General features: G+C 43.9%; 1 protein-coding gene across 1 annotated transcript in view; it reads left to right on the top strand.

Annotated features, from left to right (window-relative positions):
* The window catches only part of CPOX (coproporphyrinogen oxidase), a 75,319-nt gene that overhangs the window by 38,713 nt on the left and 16,881 nt on the right, over window positions 1-19,725 (top strand). Inside the window, exons 3-5 of the mRNA XM_085622347.1 lie at window positions 4,922-5,032; window positions 6,373-6,514; window positions 10,843-11,061. Coding sequence (XP_085478473.1) covers window positions 4,922-5,032; window positions 6,373-6,514; window positions 10,843-11,061 — 472 coding nt within the window. The remainder of the gene's footprint in view (window positions 1-4,921; window positions 5,033-6,372; window positions 6,515-10,842; window positions 11,062-19,725) is intronic.

Below are 19,725 nucleotides of genomic sequence, written 5' to 3'. Positions count from 1 at the left end.
ATCCTAAGGCACTCAGAGGAGGGAGACTCCTCCTGTGTCACAAGGGCAGAGAGGAACTCTCTGGTGGCAGTACGTCCTCCCTTAGTAAACTTGAAGTCCCAATCGGTATCCCTCTGTATTTTGAGATAATAAGCCCGGGGTGTAGGACAAAGCAGGTTTAGAAGCGGGACAGGACCCTTGACGACTGTTTGACTAGTAGGCTACCCCTTCAACTACAATCCCCGTTATGATTTACCTCTCCCAAATCGGGATGGAGAAGAAGAAATAACCTCCTTAAGTACTGAAGATAAGTGTATCTTTATTCTTGCAAAAGGAGCAGCTATCTGCCTTTTTTCACAGGAGTAGCGTGTTAATTATCTTCTGCTTGCACCAGGGAGGGATCCTCTATATCCATATAGCCCTGAAGAAAGCCTAGGACCCCTGGTGGGCCAATAGATAGGCTGGAACATGTTGGCACTAGAGTCATAGGACCACTAAAACATCCAATTGACCCTTGTATATGCTTAATTATTTTTAACATCCCATACTGTTCCAAGAATAAAGGGATACTGGGAACAGTCTGAGGATTTTTATTCTGTAAGACCCCCTGGCCATATCTTTCAAGGGCTCCCTGAAACATGGTTGAGACCACCCTGACTTTTAGGGGACAGGGTGACCCGATGATGAAGCATGACACCACTAGGGTGTGTGAGGGTAATTAAAACAATAAGGAATTTTTTCCTTTCCCACAACCCAGTGGGTAACATCTAGGTCACTTCATGAATCATCTTCCCAGAGTTATTTCATGTTATCTCGACATACAGTGGGGTACTGATTGTGATTTTAGGTTGGTCTTCCCCCAAGCCTTTTGCTTGCTTACCTCCTCTTTTTGCTGATTCTTTTTCTTGGCCTTAGTCTGAGCACTTTATCACTGCCGACCTGTGCTAAAGTGCAGGTGCTTCTCCCCTAATCATAGTAACATTGCTGCATACACAATTGGCATGTTTAGTTTACTTATACGTCTCTTGTAAAGTGGTATACCATATTCCCAGGGCCTGTAAATTAAATGCTAATAGTGGGCTTGCAGCACTAATTCTGCCACCCGCACATGTAGCCATTCAAACTTGTCTCAGGCCTGCCACTGCAGGACCTGTGTGTGCAGTTTACTGCCACTTCGGCTTGGCATTTAAAACCCTTTGCCTAGCCTTAAACTCCTCTTTTATTACACACAACCCCAAAGGTAGGCCCTAGGTAGCCCATAGGGCAGGGTGCTGTGTAATCAAAAGGTAGGACATGTACTTCTCAGTTTTGCATGTCCTGGTAGTGACAAACACCCAAATTCATTTTTCACTACTGTGAGGCCTACTCCTCCCGTAGCTTAACATTAAGAATTCCTCATAAGACTTTTAAGCTGTAATTCCTGATCAGAAAGACTTCTTTTTTGTTTTATATCATTGGAATGGTGATGATAAATCTCCTTTACTAGTAAAGTTGGATTTAACATTACTATTTTAGAAATGCCACTTTTAGAAAGAGGGCAATTATTCTACTCTTACTGCTCTGTGTGCCTGCAGCCTGTCCCCATTACACATCTGGGGTGGGTGACAGCTTTACTTTGTGCATCCCCTCTAGACATCCACAAACACAGGAAGGTTAGGCGTGTCTGAGCACTCATCTGCATTCTGATGGCCCTTCCTGGGCAGAAAAGGAGGGGGGTGCTGACACTTGAAATTGAGTGGGTAATGTCCTGTCCCCATACAAAGGGCTGATTACCCCCTACTGATAGTCTGGAGCCAGGGCTGGGAAGAAAGAACACCTGTGCACTTCTAACACCCTTCTTTGAAGTCGTCCTCACTTCAAAGGCACAACTTATGGGTACTGGGTCTCTGACCCCTCCTAACCAGGCTCTTCTGGACCTACAACTGGACTCTGTCAGAAGAACTGCTGTGCTGCATTAAGGACTGACACTCTACTGGACTGCTGATATGAAAGGCCTACCGTTCTCTTGTAAAGAACTGCTGCCTGCTGCTCTCTGACCCCGGTAAGGAGAGCTGGATTCCTCCTTACTTCAGAATGATATCCAAGGGCTTGTTGGCTTGCCTCCTTTTGTTGAAACTCGGGGAAATCAAAGTCTCTACTCCTGCTCTTGTGCCTGGCTTACTGGAAGTGGGTCCTGATATTTGCTTCAGAGGCACTGCCAAATCCACTGACTGCGTGAGCAGGGGTCGGCGCATCACCCCTGGGGCAGGAGCAGAACCCAGTGCAGCGCATTGTGTCGGAACCGCCGCATTCCCTGCAGAGTCAATTGCACGAAACCACACAGCGCTGCCACAGCAGTCAACCAAGATTGCATCCTTCGACTTCATGGAGAAACCCAACACATCACACTTCTGAACCAACGCATCTCGGTGCTTCGTCTTCGGAACTGACTTATCGGCATCACTGCATGGAGAAGATCGATGCATCACCTGACTGCGGGCTCGATATCGGCGCATCGCTCGTCTGCACCCCGCATCTCGCTGTTGTGACCACAATCAAGGTACTCTGTTCACCGGGCCTGCATGGCTTTTGTCACCGGTCTGCGCTCCATCACGATCTGCTTGAACTGCTGACTTTGCCCTGATTCAGCGTGGCCAGATAACGCCTCCTAGGCTCTTACTGCTTCGGAGTGCTACAATTCTTTTGATTTTTTTAAAATTCATAACTCCGCTCCTACATTTTTGCCATTTGGTCTTGATTTATTTTGTGTGTGTCTGTGTGTCTGTCAGTCAAATTCTTTACACATTGCCTCTTTAAATAAGCCTGACTGCATATATACTACACCACAAGCCAGTCATGTTCAAAAATGTTTAAGCACTGTTTGTTGTCGCAGGAACTGAATCACAATGTTCTGCATCTCATTGAGTATTAAAATAAAACATTTCTTACTGAAGGGAGACCCTAAGTGTTATTGTGTCTCCAACTTTGATGATAGCTCTGCCCCCGCATTCAGATTTATAGCCCCCCCCTCGCCCCCCCCCCCCCCCCATAGTTCGGGTATTGTTGCACTTCCGATACTCGATATTTTCCCAAAAATAGTACTGGGGAACTGCCTTACTGCCCCTTGCAATACACACAAAATCGCATACTCTCAATTAGAAATGATCAATCGGTAATGCTAGCCCTTTATAATTTTGGAGAACCAGCACCCCGCTCTGAAAATTGTTCCAGCACCACTGTTAGCAACGCAGACTTTCACAAGCACTTTACAAAAATGTATTCAATTGCATTTGCGTTATACTCCCTATTAAAGTATCACACAAAAAAGGACTTGGAAGGAAGTTCTGGCGCGATATAGCTCACAATGGCTCATCCAGGTTGAGTTAAATATACTTTGAGAGCTGACAAATTTCAGTTTGTGCAACATTTTCCCATTTGCAGTATGTATAGGTAAGATATTTCATATTTCTGAGACTTTACCTGGCACTTAAAGCAACACAAGCAAGCACCATGCTGTCTTTTCTTGTTATGCCTAAAGTGGTGTCTTGTCATAATGACCTTGTGTTAGTTCCTGTTGGACTACATGTCATATGTACCTTACCTACATTTCTACTTGCTAAAATGCCTTTACAGGAATTTGCCTGGATCCATTCATCCATTACTGCAGCTACCAAAGCATATCCACATTTCAGTGTATTGTCCCCTTAAACAATGACATGCAGATTTGAATGCAGTAAACTCAACTCTCTTGTTGCTTTAAAGAATTTTGGAAAAAAAATTAAAAAGCTTGTAAGTGTGCACAATGTTAAGTGCCTGAGCCTCATTTCTAACGACCTGCAATCCTCTCCTGTCCTTGAGGGTCTGCTCACCTCTCCCTTTAACTTCTGGCTTGCCCCGTCAGAAGACTTGTATTTTTTTATAAATGAAGACCCTACAGTCCCATACAACTACGAAATAGTGTTAATTTCAGAACTTGCCCCTTTTTGTGGTCTTATTACAGGCCGCTTTAGACGTTTTTCACAAACAGCATTGCAACTAATACTTTGTCATATGTTTAGCATAAGCTTTGGGTCTGCTTCTTGCTTAAGATTGAATTTTTTTGTCTATTGCAGTTCCCTGCTTTTGATTCAGTGATTTTCCTATTTACTCTTGGGTTTGTCTTGCCTGTGTAAGCAGTTAGTTTTACTCGGTTTTTTATCAGATTGAGTGCATCTTTCCAGTGCTTTGCGTCAACTACTTTTCTTCCTGCTTTTTTCTGTGCCATTAAAGATTGTGTACTCTAAGTGCTACCAGCTTGTGTCCTTTTTCTTCCTCTTTTTCTGTTTTTTTGCCCCTCCTCCCTCTGCCACAGCCATCCTCTGCCTCTCCCCTCTATCTCCACTGTCTCCGTTACTGCTTGCTCCCTCTTCCGTGACATAGTTCACTGCTTTGGCTCGGTCTCTCTCATCCCTCTCCTGTCCCTCCATAGTCACTGCTTTTGGCTCTATCTGTACGTGTAGAATTGTATCAGCACTGGCAAAGCAAAAAGCAGAATATTATTCTGTTTACTTACAAGATGGATATCAGGTCCTGTATTACATAAGAGAACTCTGAGACCTCTGAGCAAGCCTTTCAAACCTGGCTTTGTGTGCTGCCTCCCATGTAAAATGATTGATACCCCTCAAACGTTGACTAGTCGAAGGGGCCTGTCGTCAGTGCACCAAGGTGCTGCAGCTCTGCTCCAAAACTATACTTTAGACTCCAAAAACGATATTGCAACGACCTGCATGATGCTAAACTTTGCACATAACAGACTATTCTACTATTCCTATCCATTTGCTGTTCATAGTGGTCAATTGCTGTTCGAGTCAAGTCCCTCTATGACTACCAATGTTTTTTTAATACTGTATGAGATTGTCCTCTGCCATGTGTTTTTTATTAATTTTAAGGCAACCTTATCTATGTGGCTTTATTTTTTTAATAGGAAAATTGCCTTTTTGCGCCATGGGAGTGAGTTCTGTTATCCATCCTAAGAATCCTCACATTCCAACAATCCACTTCAACTACAGATACTTTGAAATTGAGGACACTGATGGTAAGGAAAACAAATTGATGGTGAGGGGAGGGAAGAGTCAATTTTGAAACAGAAGCCAAAAGCAGCATATGTCGTAGGGGTGCCAAAATGTAACATGTGACATACATTCTGAGACCTTTAAATGCTTCAGACAAGGGGGTAAGTGCCTGGTATTGTACTGTAACATTTCTATATACTTTTCTGTACCACTTGTTGAGGTTTTGAAGTGCTATCTACGTGGGCGAACAATTGGAACCGAATCTTACATTGCATAGATTTGGAAGGGTGTGGTTGCCGGTTTAACTGAAGTGTAGAGATTTCATGTTGTGCGTGATATGCCAAAATAGTATGCTCTGAACATCTACAGCATAATCAAACGGTATCAATACGTTGGAGAGCCCAAGCCTTTGTTGGTTATCCGAGTACCAGTGTGTTTGACAATCCTAATTCATTATGGGGGCGAGTTTCATGTTTTGCATGGCAGCTCAAGAAAGGTTGCTTCCCACAAGGAACCATTTTTAAAGTCCAACTGCTGGCGGCACTGTTAAACCTCCGTAAATCACTTTAGGGAGTCCTCCCAGGAATGATTGGATCCCAACTTCTGAATTGACTGTAAACCTGTCCAGTAAACTATTATCTGGAGTCCATCCAGGAGTGGCAGAAGAGCAACATATGGCGGGCAGTGGTTACAGACTATTAGACAAATGTTCATTGGATCCATCCAAGAGCAACTGAGCAGCAGCAAATGAAATGCACTGGTCGGAGGCAGGCAGATAAATGTGCTCAACCCGCTGATGTGTTTACATGTGTTTTTACACATCCCATCATTTTTGATGACCTGGTGACACATGCCACATGCATGACAATCACACTAGTGGACTTGTTTGCACCTTGTCTCAACTCCATCAGTTAATTATTATTTATTCTGAACATATTGGGATTTTAACTCTTATGGCATACGGGTACATCCTTTATTACTCAAATTATGAGTGTGTGTTCAAATACATGGTTCATCAAAGCAGACCAAATAAGGCATAACTGATTCTTTCATTTATAATCATATGCCTTATATGTTCCTCATAGAAAATGTGCATACTCAAGAAGCACATTTCTGATTTGCTGGTCTTAGTGTCTGAGATCCCTTGCTTTGCTCGCTAACAATTTTGACGTGTATCTGCCAAGCAAGTTTTCCTTACAAGTGATTTTGGTGACTCATTTCTTGACTCGTTTTTATGTGCTTGATGTGGTTAAATAAGTATACATTTTCTTCTTCTGTCAAAGATTTGGTATTGAGATGTTAGTTCAGGGATTTTGACTGACTAGCTAAAGGTTATGATTTCACTCATGATTGCCTCTCACAGGTAACAAGCAATGGTGGTTTGGTGGTGGAACTGATCTTACTCCAACCTACTTGAATGAAGAAGATGCTGTGCATTTCCATAAAACATTAAAGGAAGCTTGTGATAAACATGATCCTGAACTGTATTTCAAGTTTAAAAAATGGTAGGTAGAAAACAGCACGAATTGTTAGCTACAATATATTTTTCTGTTTTGTATGTCCGCAATATTCAAAACGAATTGCCGGCCCAATCCACATGAATATACTATGGTATGTGTTTATATTAGCTATATTTTAAAGTTCATACTGTCGAACTCTTAAAGTGAATGTTTTCAGTTCTTTCTAAGCCGGTTTTTAAACAAGACACGGCCTCTTCTAAGTTTTACTTTTCTAAAGTTCTGTTTTTCGAAAAATTCTATTTTTTGTAAACATTTATTCCAGTCCATTATCAGTTATAATTAAATCGTTTTGAAACTAAATGCTCTTACAAATTTGAATTCTGATTGGATGTTATGATTGTTCTACCTATATCGACATTAGATTGGAATACTCTGCAATATCTGTTAAAATTACTTTATATGTAATTCAAAAGTAGGTCCTCTGGAAAGGTACAGCGAGTAAGAACCCATCTGAAAAAGTATTCTGCTATAATCCTGTAATCTCCGATTTAATTGTGTGAAACTATGGAGGCCTGCACTTTCAATTCTTGCGTGTTTGATTTGTACTTTATATTTGGGATTAATAATCTTTTTAACTCGACAAGCCTAAAATGGGGAGTTGGACTTTATTTCAAAGCCCCACGTTGTCTTGAAGACGTCTCTTGGCAAGTAAGGCATAAAAGCACTAATTACAAAGTTTGCCACCAGAGTCGCAGAAAGAGGAAAACCTGTTCTTACTAGATAAAGTGAGGCATACAGTGCAACAGACTGTAGTAAAATGTCGTTATACTTCAGAGGTAATGACGATGTCCAGAGATGCTTCTCATGGGCGCTACTTCCTGTGCCATTATCTCACAGATGCCTCGTTCCCCGTAGGCGAGGATGCCCTTTCTTTCATCGGTAAAATCGGCCGTTGTCCCGCCCTTTTGTCTGCATTTGAGAGATAACGAGGGTGGCGTCATTCGTGGCGGTAGGGCAAGCCCGGTTTTGCTGTTATCTGGTTCAGACAGGGGGCACGCCAGTAACCTGAAACGAGTTTTGCGTCCCCTTGCAGGGCCCCTTTTTTAAATGAAACAAATTTTAAAAATGCTACATTGTCATTTGGGGGTGTTTTGTAGAAATCCTTACATTATGCACATCTCTCGCCCATACTGAATTGGAAAGGGCTCGCATAGATAGAGGTTAAAAGCCGTCCATCTGAAGTCTTGTTCAACAGCAACCAGTGTTAGGTGACTATAAAGCTAGGCTAAACTTTTCCTGCCATTCATGGTGCATCCCAGATCTTATCCACGTGCCACGTCAGTTTACTTGTGCTCGAAATTTGCTTTTTTTTTTAATATCAACACGGACACTATACCTGTCTGTACTGTATTGTAAAACGCATCTGTACCTCATGTTTGTGCAACGCATCCCTTGCCTCTTTAAATCCACTTTAGCGCACCCTGCACAGTGTTTCAATCAGGATACCGGCAGCAGCCAAAACTCTATGGAGCAGGGGGCAACATTTTTCGGAAGGAAGTACCTGTGTCTTTATTTTCTCTCGAAATGCATTTAAGGCCACCTATTGCAAAAAGGTTTGCTACGTTTTGCATTATTCATTTTCGGCCATGCCGTTTTTGTTTTTAGAAACTATTTTCTAATTATCCGCGTGTTAATAGAAAGTGACGCATCTGTTATTTTTATATTGCACAGTGTATGTAGTGACTGAAGTCCCTTACTCTAAGCGATTGTGCTTCGAATTTTGTTTTTATTAATTATTTTTCTGTATCCTTGGTGACATACCCTACCCCTGGGCAACTCGAGAACGAAATAAAGTGCCCAATAGCCAAGCAGGTCACTTAAGTTCAGCGTCACAACTTTGTGAAATGGTGATCATCTAATAATTAGCGATACACCACTGGTGACTTGCTAAAAATGAAGTTTAATTTCCATCAAGTTCACAGAACCCTTAACCAGAGACGTCGCAATTGTGTGACAAATGAATACCATATTATGCTGCACAGTTGACTAACTTATTTCAAAAAGAATGGCAGGTTATAGAGCATAATATGCTATAAAAGGCAAATTATGTTGCACGTTCTGTGGCCCTGGAATTAATTTAGCATTTTAAGGCACTAATACAAAAGTGAACACAATACTATAAAATATTTTAAACAGTTAAGAAAAACGAAACGCTCAGCAGATCCTCTTCAAAATGTTCTTAAACAATATATTTTTTTCTTATAAGAAAGCACAGGAACACACTTTTAGTAATACCTGCCTTCTACCTCCCTAAGTTGAATAGATAGTGTTAAATATGCGCAGTGTACTACTGGGCAGAAAACATGGATACATCTACACACTTGTTATTCCATCCCTACAAATTATAGCTTAAAGCTAGACTTGAGGGCCTCTGGAAGCACTGCTCGCCCCGAGGAAATATCCATGCAGAACAATACAGTACATTCTATATTTATTATGCAGCTCTCAATCGGAGATACTTTAGAATTTGAGCAATTCGGCTGGGACACTTCTAAACTCGGATTGGCCGTTTGAAAAACCTAACGATTTTATAACAGTACATGCTGTGTAAATAATGAAGTACAAGAACAGTGTAAAAAAACCTGCTCCATTGTACAGAAGAATAATTCTTTTCTATGTGCATTATTGTAGGAAAGTGGAGAATTCTGTATAATGGCTGGTTAGGTTTCACTATGTAATACTCTCACAATACCCCAAAGATGGTCCTTGGATTCACGATAATAAATCCTTAGCTCAGTCCTGATAGCCCACCCTAGCGGTGTGTCTAGCCTTCTGGGGATGTACACCTCCTGACTTCATAATTTACTCACCTGACGGGGTAGAAATGTGCTTGGGGACAGGGGGCTGTTTCTTCCTTTGTGAGGTAGCCTAGTTGCATATCACAGGCGGTGTAAGCTTTGAAGCTCCCCGCCTTGATGTGCCACTTCACTAGTCATCCTGTCAGAGAGAGAGGTGTCACCTTCTTCCCATACAGGCCATTGTTTCCGGCTCCTGGCTGAGTTTGTACCTCCTGGCAGGGGGTCAGATTCCTGTCTTGGCAGCAGCAGTTGCGGGCTGCCAGCCAGTGCTCAGAAAAGGCTGTGGCAACAACATGAGAATCATGTCCAGTATAATGAGGCAGTTTGAGATCAAACATGATATATTATGCCGGTACCATAATGGATCTGGCAAAACTGAGTTTGCCGTGGTGCCAGCCCATGTTCTCCTATCGACCGCTGATCACTTGTAGTCGCCTTTAATGGAAAAGGCTACTAGTGTGCAATTTAAGATTGCACTTGTATGTCCTCACCTTTAATATAATGCACCCTGCCTCCCGGGCTCAGGAGGCCTTCCTTAGGGGTGAGTAGCATTTATTTAAAATAGTGCTCGTGCCTAGCCACACATGGCTCAGATTCAAGCAGTTTGCATAGGTCCTGCATTCTGCTAGGGCAGGGCTACTGCCATTTTTTTACTTGGGTCTCTCAGGGTGGCACAAACAGTGCTACTGGTCCTGGTGACCCCTTTAACTTCCATGCCGTAGGTACCATTTACCAGGGACTTCTAAGGGGGTTAAAGTCCTCGCCAATTGGGGCTACCAATTCACATGTATCAGTTTTACGGCAAGAAGACTGGCACAGGGGCCTGGTTAGCAGGACCCAGTGCAATTTCAGAGTCATAGCCATCAGCATTGGAGCAAAAAGTGGCCGGGGTGGTGGGGTAGGAACATACCAAAAGGACACTTGCCTACAATTATCTTGAGCATGTACTATTTTTTTTTCTTGCTGCACACAGAAACGTTTGCCAGAATCTGTTCAATGTGGCTGCTACTATTGTCAACTCTTTGGAAACCAGGCCAGAGCAATCAACTACTGAAAGGCGAAAAATAAATTTTTGTCACTTATCTAGCACAAGTTTGCACCCCATGTCCAAAGTACTAATTAACTTTAGATTTTGTTGTGTTCAAAAGTTTTTGTTAAATTGCAAATTGTTAAACAGAATTGATACTGTAGCATGTGAGGCAAAACAAGATTTATGTGAAAAATGCTGTGACTGCGGAATCAAGTAATTCCTCTGACCCTGCCCATAAACATAGCACGTTCCTTATGCAAACGAAGGGACATGCCATCTTCTGTGCCATCCATTAACACTGATGAAGACATGAGTCCGGATTCTCCAGTATAGTTGCTGTAGCAACAAATCTACCATGACACTGTTTTAAAGTGAATACCAGTCACTTCTCCCAACACATTTCATTTTATTCACTGGTTGAATGCGGCAATTTACATTTAATAACGCTGTTCATTGTTGGCTTCATCTTGTTTGTTTCTCTATAGGTGTGATGATTACTTTTTTATCAAGCATCGAGGAGAGCGAAGAGGACTGGGTGGCATCTTCTTTGATGACCTAGATTCACCATCGAAAGAAGAAGCCTTCGAGTTTGTCCAGAGTTGTGCTAAAGCCATTGTGCCTTGCTACATTCCTATTGTCGAAAAGCATCGCAATGATTCCTTTACACCAGAGGAAAAGTTATGGCAGCAGCTTCGAAGAGGGAGGTAAGGACATCGGACAAACTACTGAATACATGTTCATCTGGTGGTGCCAAAGTAGAGCAACAGTGTGTCCGAATTTCTTTAGTGGCAAATAGTGCCAATCGTTTTGTCACTAAATATACAGCTCAGCAAGGTAAGTCTAAAATAAAACAGATTTTTAGGTTTGACCTCAATGGCGCCTACTGCCATTATTTGCAAGGTAATGTATATCTTTAACAAAACAACTTGTATCAAGAGGAATATCCGATCTAGATCATTGACAAGGGAAAACTGAGTACTATTATCATGAATGGGAAGAAGAAAATCCTCCTGCTGGCATTGCTGCCAACTGCTGTTGCCTCCACTCTTTCCCATATAGGGCAAGTTTTTAAAAGCTCCAGTTCCGGAGGGTTGCAGGAATCAGTCGGAGAGTTCAAGATGGGGTTTGCCCTGCAGCTGTGTGCTCCCAGTGGCAGATTTGAAAATTTGTGAGCAGTAGATGTACCAAGTCAGTGGGATAGGATGGTGCACATGTTGAATGCATTCAAGTTAGGAAGGAGGTTGGGATATACAGTGCAGGAAAAAGCTCCTTTGGAGGATCTGTGAGGAAGTACACACCAGACAGCCGGCTCTGGTTGCCAGGCTGTGTGGTTCATCACTAACCCCACAGCGTGGCTCCAAGTCCGACCCTCACAGAGCCTTTCTCGAGCACTCCCATCTTGTGGGGATTAAATACTTGATCTTTTCCATCTAATGCATGCCCAATACAAGCCTTCAATATCTAATATAATTTGCTCTCAACCACTTTCCTCTACGAGCAGACTCATCTTTTTTTATTAACACATAGTAATTACATGAAACAGATCGGTAAATGGGCACATATCTAGAAGGGACTATTAATAAATATTGCAATACCGAGCTACCACAAAATGAAAAACGATGCTACTTGACTTTCTGTTAATCCATAACTCACCCTTGCCTAATAGGAAAAACCTGGTACATTTGTAATTCTTCACATAGTAAGGCATTTACAGTCTGATACTTATCTCTGCAATATATGCAAGGCGACCTGTGTACGCATATCTTTTTGGTTGTTGCAATAAGCAATTGTGCAGGTTATTTGGTTTAATATATGTGCAGACGAAGTTTAATTTCTAAATCTGTGTGGGTTGTCCAGGACTGGACTTTAGCATGAACTCGACTGCCCGTGAGACAAAACAGCTAGGCTACTCTTAACTGCATGCAATCCGAACCTCCTGGAGACAGGAGAGTGCGTGGACCACTTTGAAACAGTATTTGGGCATGTTGGAGAGGGACCCACTTTGCCTATCGTTCCACCGGTGTCCACCCTATAAGTCGTTTCACCATTTAGCCTTGAAGAAATGAACTATGCTTTGACAGTGCGCTAGGCTAAAAGCACTGGGACCTGATGGTGTCCCGGTAGATTTCTTCCTAGATAACCAGGAACTGTGGGCCCCACTTCTTACTAACGTTTTTAAAGTTATAGCAAAGACTGGTGTATTACCCCCTTGGAAAAAGACCGTCATAATACCTATTTTTAACAAGCATTGGCATAGCCGATGGGTCTCGCCTTTCGAAGTTTACAATTGTTTAGCCATGCAACAGTTGATGTTGTTGCACCAAGGATATTGTGCTGCATAACTAAATACTTATAAGGTCCCCAAAGCAAGACCTATTGGCTATGCCAATGCTTTTCCTTAGCGGCATCCGTAGTCGGCACCTTTCTTTGTCAAACGCTGACCAGGTCTACAATAGTGGAGCAGGTGTCATTTGGGCCTCTGTTAAGACTCTTGTTGCCCTGTATACATCCATCCAGCAGTAGAGATGGGGTGACTGCCAAGATTTCATTATGGAGGAGGTTAAAGTAGATAGCCTTAATGTCCTTGTTCTCTGCAGTGTCCTTGTTCTCTGCAGTAGGCACGCACTTTTTTGCCGGTAGAATGTATTACGACCAACTTGAAATGTTGAAAGACAAGCTGTCCATTTATTAGCCCACCCCCTTCCCCCAGCACCATCAACATTTTCATTGTGTTTTTCCCACTTTCCTTGTACATACCATTTGGCGCTGTATCAAACTCTGTAAATAAACAAAGTTGAAAAGGTCGGTATTCAAACCCATGACTTGTGGGTAAATGCTCTGTACAGACACATGCTGCAGATGTGATCTGCGGGTGGGCACCACTGTGCCATGTTGCTCTGCAGGTGCTGTAGCAGGGTGAGCATCTTGGTGCCATGTTCGGTACATACACCTATGCTACAGGTGTGGGTGGGCATCACTGTGCCGTGTGAGGACGGAGGCTTGGCCCCACTGTGCCAGGCTTGATACAGACCCTTGCACTGCAAATGCTGCTATGTGCTACATGTGTGAATCTCTGCTTTGAGCTGCATTGCTCGTAGTTGGGCGGCATGTCTGTACCATGCTCTGTACAGACACTCGAGCTGCAGGTGTGGGTGTGTAACACATTGCCATGCGTTGCGCGTGCACTTCTGACCCAGTACAGGCCCTCGTGCTGCAGGTGCGGATGGCGGGTGTACACCTCTGTGATATGTGATACCGCAAATGGTGGCGGGTAAGGACCCTTCTGCCATAACCCCCTGAGACTCTTGACCGGATGTGCATACCTGGGCCATGCTCAGTACAGGCACTCGCGCTGCAGGTGTGAATGGCGGCTGTACACCCCTGAACAATATGATACAGGTCCTGGTGAGGGATCTGTACCTCTGTGCCATGAGCCGCAAAGTCTGGGGGCTGAGTGGGCATATCTGTACCATGCTGCGTACAGGCGCTCTCGTTATAGGAGGTGTATATGGCGGGTGTGCGTCACTGTGCCATATGATACAGGTGATGGTGAGTGGTATGTACCTCTGTGCCATACGAGGCTGGTAACTGGGTGGGCACCTCTGCCTCTGTGCCATGCGTGTAAAGGCACTCGTACTGGCAGTGTGAGTGGAGAACTTACATCTCTGTGACATGTGATACAGGTGTTGATGGGTGTGAGCACATAATACAGGGCTTGGTGCAGGGTATGCACCTATGTGCCACGAGCCGCAGAGGCTGATGCGGGGTGGGCGCCTCCATACCACACCTGCTGCAGATGGTGCTGGCGGGTGTGCCCCACCACCGCCCGCGCACGCGCTAAAGCAAGGCAGCCTCTTCAAGGGCCACCGCTCCTCTCGCTGGTAATTTGGCCCTTTGTGCTAATTCCTGCCGGCCTGTCATTGAGAATTACTCATTACCGTATTAAAGGGGAATGGAGGGTCTCGACTTCACTTAACCAGCTCCGAACAAATTGGATTAAAGGGTTTTACACCAGAGGAGGTCAGGAGGGGAGGAAAACGCCATTTTGTAAATACCGCTTCAAACAAGGCTAATGCTATAATGGCACTCATCAGCGCCCCTGCCAGCTTCCGCGACTCCTTTAAAGCCTGGCTCTGGAAATGTGTAGACAGTTTTTAATATAATGCGCTGTTTAAGTAGATACCAGGCTTTTCTGCTACGTCTAACGCAAGTAATGTGGAAAGCCGCAGTCACACGTTCGCTGAACAGAACAAAAGCGCCCAATTATGTTCAAATGTGTTTTGCAGAATTTAGAATTTTATGCCTCAAAGTGACGAACGTTTCGTAACTCGGCATGTCCGGGCACGATAAATATAATGCAGTGTGCCTCTGATACTCTGTGCCAACGGCTGATTAACGATGTTGAGGGTAAACAAAAACATTGATTACAAAATGGGAGTGGTGCTTCAGAATGTTCTGGTCCATGTTGTGTGGAGGACTCTGATTCATTCAACTAAATCGAGATCTCGCATTTCAGCTTTTTATTTTTTTATTTCTGTTACATTTTAACCTGGATTATAGGCGTGTTGTGGTTAACGTTGCGGGCATAAAGGACCACAATGCTGAATAGTCTGTAAAAATATTTTCAACACCAAGAATGAAAATGTTTTTAACTGAAAAGGCAGAAGACTAGACGACGATTTTCACAATATTTTCAGTGCCTTTTTCTGTACATAAAAAAAAGAATTTTTCGATATCAAAGTAAATATTTACTTTGCATATTTTTGTGGTGAAAATGAATTGAAGCAGATCTGAAGATGACCTGGGCGCTTGGGACTGGAGCTCTGTGAGGACTGAGGCTGCTAGGGGACGGGGTCTCTAATAGGGCTGGGACTGCTAGGGGATGAGAGCTGCTCAGGAGTCAGGAGCATTAAGGGACCGGAAGCTCTAGGACTGCTATGGGACAAGAGCTAAGAATGCCGAGTGTTCCGGGGAAGACCTAGGCTGCTAGGCGAAGGGAGTTCTGATACGACTGGTGCTGCTAGGGCGTGGTAGCTTTAGAGCCTCGACAGGAGCTGTGAGGGCGCCTAGCTGTAAAGACAAAGGGGGGTTTCGAGAAGACCAGGACTGCGTGAGGACAGAAACTAAGGTGACTGGGCTGCTAGGAGACATGTCCTCTGGGAGGACTGGGTCTGCTAGGGGGTGGCAGCAGCTAGAGGAAGGGATTCATGAGAGGGCTGGTCGTAGCTCTGAGAGACAACCCCGGGGCACAGGGTGGTCCAAGGGGCAGAGTGTTGCTAGAGGCAGCGAGCACCAGGAAGGCCAGAGCCACTAGGTGATGTGAGGTCTGAGAACACAGGCTGGGTGTTCAGGACATGGATACATCTCAGAATGCACTGTGTCTCTGCCTCCCATGGGCTGAGATTTGAACTCTCAGTGCTGTCTAAGCTCCTGTTACGGGTTTGAGAGTGCTTGTTCTCCAAGGAACCTGTCCCTACCTTCCAGGCCCTACCGTCGAGTGCTCTAGCTTGGCGCGAGTGCAGTGAAGCGCACAAGGCCTCGTCTCTGCACAGCCTTGCGCTCACCACCTCATTCTCACCACGAGCCACCTTCAAAGCAGGCATCAGCATCTACAAAACAGGGCTAGCTGATGAGGCACGCGTACTGCTAAAAGCGACCGTGAAAGCAGCTGCAGCGTCCCTCGTGCGCATAGTTCGCAAGTCCCGTGAGTGGTGCGCGCGCACTCTGGAGCTGACCGCCATCTGTTTCCAATTGTGATAATTGGAAACAGATGGCGCTCATGCTTGCTCCCGAGGACCCTAGGCCAAGGACCAGCGAAGGCGGGACATGCACCCTCCTTAAGCCAATTGCATGCTGTCTTTCTTAGAAAGATGCATGCAAAGGCCAATAAGGGGAGATAAAAAAAAAAAAGCGCGCGTGTGTTTGCAGTTTTAAAGCCCTTTCTAAAGCCTAGCTGAGCAGCGCATGCGCGCTGGCTCAGGCGAGATCTAAAAAGGGGGACAGGGCCAATCCAAAAAATGACAGACACATTTCCTTATTGGACTCCTGCCAAACTAATGGGCCAGCTCCTTTTAGATAGATTGGAGGAATGGACCACTGAAAGGAACATTATAATACCGTCACAATATGGGTTCAAACAAGGAAAGGGGACAATAGATAAATGCTTAAATCTTAATTTGGTTATAGCCAAATATACCACGGCTAAGACAGGAAACTTGTATATATCCTTTATGGACCTGTCTGCGTTCGATTGCGTAGACCATTCTAAGTTGTGGACCATTATGCAAGAAATGGGTGCTGATATAACGATAATAAATTTTATTCGTGGGACGTACGCTAACGCTTCCGCTTGTGTCTGGTATGGCAGAGAGGGTGAATGCACGAGACACTTTAACATCACTCTGGGAGTAAGACAGGGATTTGTCCTTGACCCTTTTTTATTTGCCTTAGATACGAATGCCATAGAGCGGGCCCTAGAGGAATCCATTAGGGACGTTCCCATTGTCAACTCATCCCCTATTTCCATCTTCATTTATGCAGATGACACAGTGCTGCTGGCACGTACCGGCAACGCACTCCAAAAACTTATAGGGAGAATGCAACCTTTATTGGGAACTTGGCCCTAAAAGTAAATGAATGAAAGTCTTTTGTACTCATGGCAGGCAAAAAACTAAACAAATATCCTAAAATGCACATTGAAGGCTGAACGCTTGAGGTCGAGGATACTTTTAATTATCTGGGGGTTACCTTTGATAGGGAGAATAATTGGCAAAGTATGGCAATTAATAAAAGTTTGCAAATGAAAAGAACTATTGAAGGGCTTTTTAGCTTTGTATAAAAGCTTGGATCAAAACCAGTCGACACTACAAACAAGCATTTGCAATGCAATAGGTCTCGCATTTACGTGAATTTGAGCTATTGGCATTGTAAATGTCACTACCTTTTATTTATGTTTTAGTTTTTAAAACATAAATGAAAGGCAATGTGATTTACAATGTCAATAGCTTAAACTATTGCAAATGAGACACCTATTGCATTGCAAATGCTTGTTCTTTTCTTCTAGCAGGACAATTAATTTTCTAGGAGTAGAATACAGCAAAAAATATGGGAAAAATTCTATAGGAAGAATTTCTGCTCTTTTCTCTATAAATGTCCACTATTCCAAAATAATCAGTTTATGTTTGAGAATTATGAAATCGTTGTTAGCATCTGTGGCATTATGAGTTTCCTCGTCTTTTATGACGATCTCTTCTGGAGAATCCTTGAATTGTGGCTCAAGTGGCCGGTGTGGAACGGGGAGTACAAGATTGTCATCACTCATGAGAGGAATGCTCCTTGCAGTGGCATTTAACAGAGCTAATGTGATGTGCAACGGCCCCTTTCCAAACGTCTGAACCAGAATCCACCATCCGGATGTGTCCATGCAAAGGAGGTAGAGCTCATTTGAGGACAAATGGAGCGAGAGAGAATGGATGCATGTAAAGAAAGAGATTAAGGGAGAAGATGAAGTGAGCGGGAATGGTTTAAACATATTGCCCGGACTGCTTTTGGTAAGGAGGGAGGGCTAAAATTAGTTTTTGACGATAAGGACACACAGTTGACGGTTTCATCGACATTAAGAAAAGTGACATGGTAATGAAAGGTATACACATTATCATATAAGTTGACTCCTGCTAAAGACGTTAATACTCTTGCTCAATTTTTTATCGCACCCCTTACTGGAAAGGAACCTTCTTAGAATCTAACATTGATGGAACAACGCCCTAGTAATACACTTTGAAAACACCAACATGTACTTTACTGGCAACAAAACGCTCTCCAGAATGTACCCTTGAAAATTCAGATATCAGAGACGGAGTTTTGTTTTTTGTGCATGCTGTAAAACTTAGCTCCGCTTTTTGAAGCCACACAGCTATCACAGCAGCACAGACTTAATGTGATATAAACATGAAGGTGGAGCTGACTGAATAAAGTATGCGCGCACTTGAAAGCACGAACCAGTAATTGCCTATGGCGACAAGTACCTCTAATTCATACAAGGAAAGTGCCTTAAGTGAGTCGCATCCGTACGTCAAGTGAAATGAAAAAAGTAAACACATTAGTGAAGCCCTACTTGGCGACAAAGCCGTGTCCTATCCTTCTCAAATACACTGTAAGAGTGACCTCGGCGATTAATTAATATTGGTTGTGGTGTCATTTCTGTGGAGAATATGAGGGATCCACTTAGCGCCATTTCCCTTTGTTGGTGCGAGCGACCAAACGCTGTCACAGGTAGCGCCTCCTCCTCACTTTATTCCTTAGATTTGATTGAAAGCTGTTCCACTGTTGTTCATCGAGGAAGGATTACATTTCCTCTTGTTTGAAGCACAAAATGCAAAATTTGCTTATGCAAAGGGAGGCTCGCGCAGGGGCGTATCTTGTTTGAGAATGCGAGGGAGGTGAGTCTGGGGTTTGCCAGCAGGCAAAGCAGTGTACCCAAGACAAAAGGAACCAGCATTCCACACCCCAAAGAAAAACAAATGCGATATCTGGGAATAGTTTAGATTAATCAAAGGTGCATGCGCCTTGCTGCACATCCACCCATGCAGCGGCTGCCATGATTTACTGAAATAAAAAACAAGCCAGCCACAAAGTGAACAAAACAGGGGAGGGTCTTCTCCACGAAGCGGGTCTTAATTTTAAAGTAAGCGCGCCTCCTCGCACCGTATGCAGCCGGAACAGCGAGCGCACTTCCGGCCAGCATGTGTTTCCTGCCACTGATTGGGGAAGCAGCGCCGCTGCTGAACAGTGTGCGCCTGAAAGCGCGCGCGGGCTTGCTAAAGCAGAATGAGCACAAAAGAGTGCTTACCCACTAATAAAGGAGACAGTGTAACGCAGCAAGTGAAAGATCCAGTCCGGATGGGCTGGCCGAGAAGGAGACAGGGCGGTAACAAAGAAGCCTCATTTTCAATCTGAGGCCAGCGTTTATCATAAACGATGATGCCAGCCAATGAAAATGATGGGTGTGGCTTCAACCCCACTTCTGAAATTTCCTTGATTACAAAAAGCCTCGCAGAGCGAGCAGAGCATGCGCTCTGCAACACAGGTCTGCGAGACCTAAAAAGATTTACCAGGCAAAGGTAGTGTCAGTTGCAAAGTATAAGGTAGCTTCATGGGGTCTAATCCATATATCTACACTTTTAGAGGACAGCTTTCTGAGGAGACTGGATTCTCTTCCGCAAACCTGTTCCTCATATAATATCCACAGCGAACTTCAGCTTGCCTATATCACGGACCAGATCTGAATTGCGCACATTTTACTATGGTATTCAGTCTGGAAAAATAATGAAACACTTAAATTAACCAGGGACATCATAAAATATTGCCTG

This window comes from Triturus cristatus, chromosome 8, assembly GCF_964204655.1.
Source record: "Triturus cristatus chromosome 8, aTriCri1.1, whole genome shotgun sequence".
NCBI lineage: Eukaryota > Metazoa > Chordata > Amphibia > Caudata > Salamandridae > Triturus > Triturus cristatus.
The sequence above is the reverse complement of the archived record's forward strand: the minus strand, read 5'-3'. Positions and strand labels throughout refer to the sequence as shown.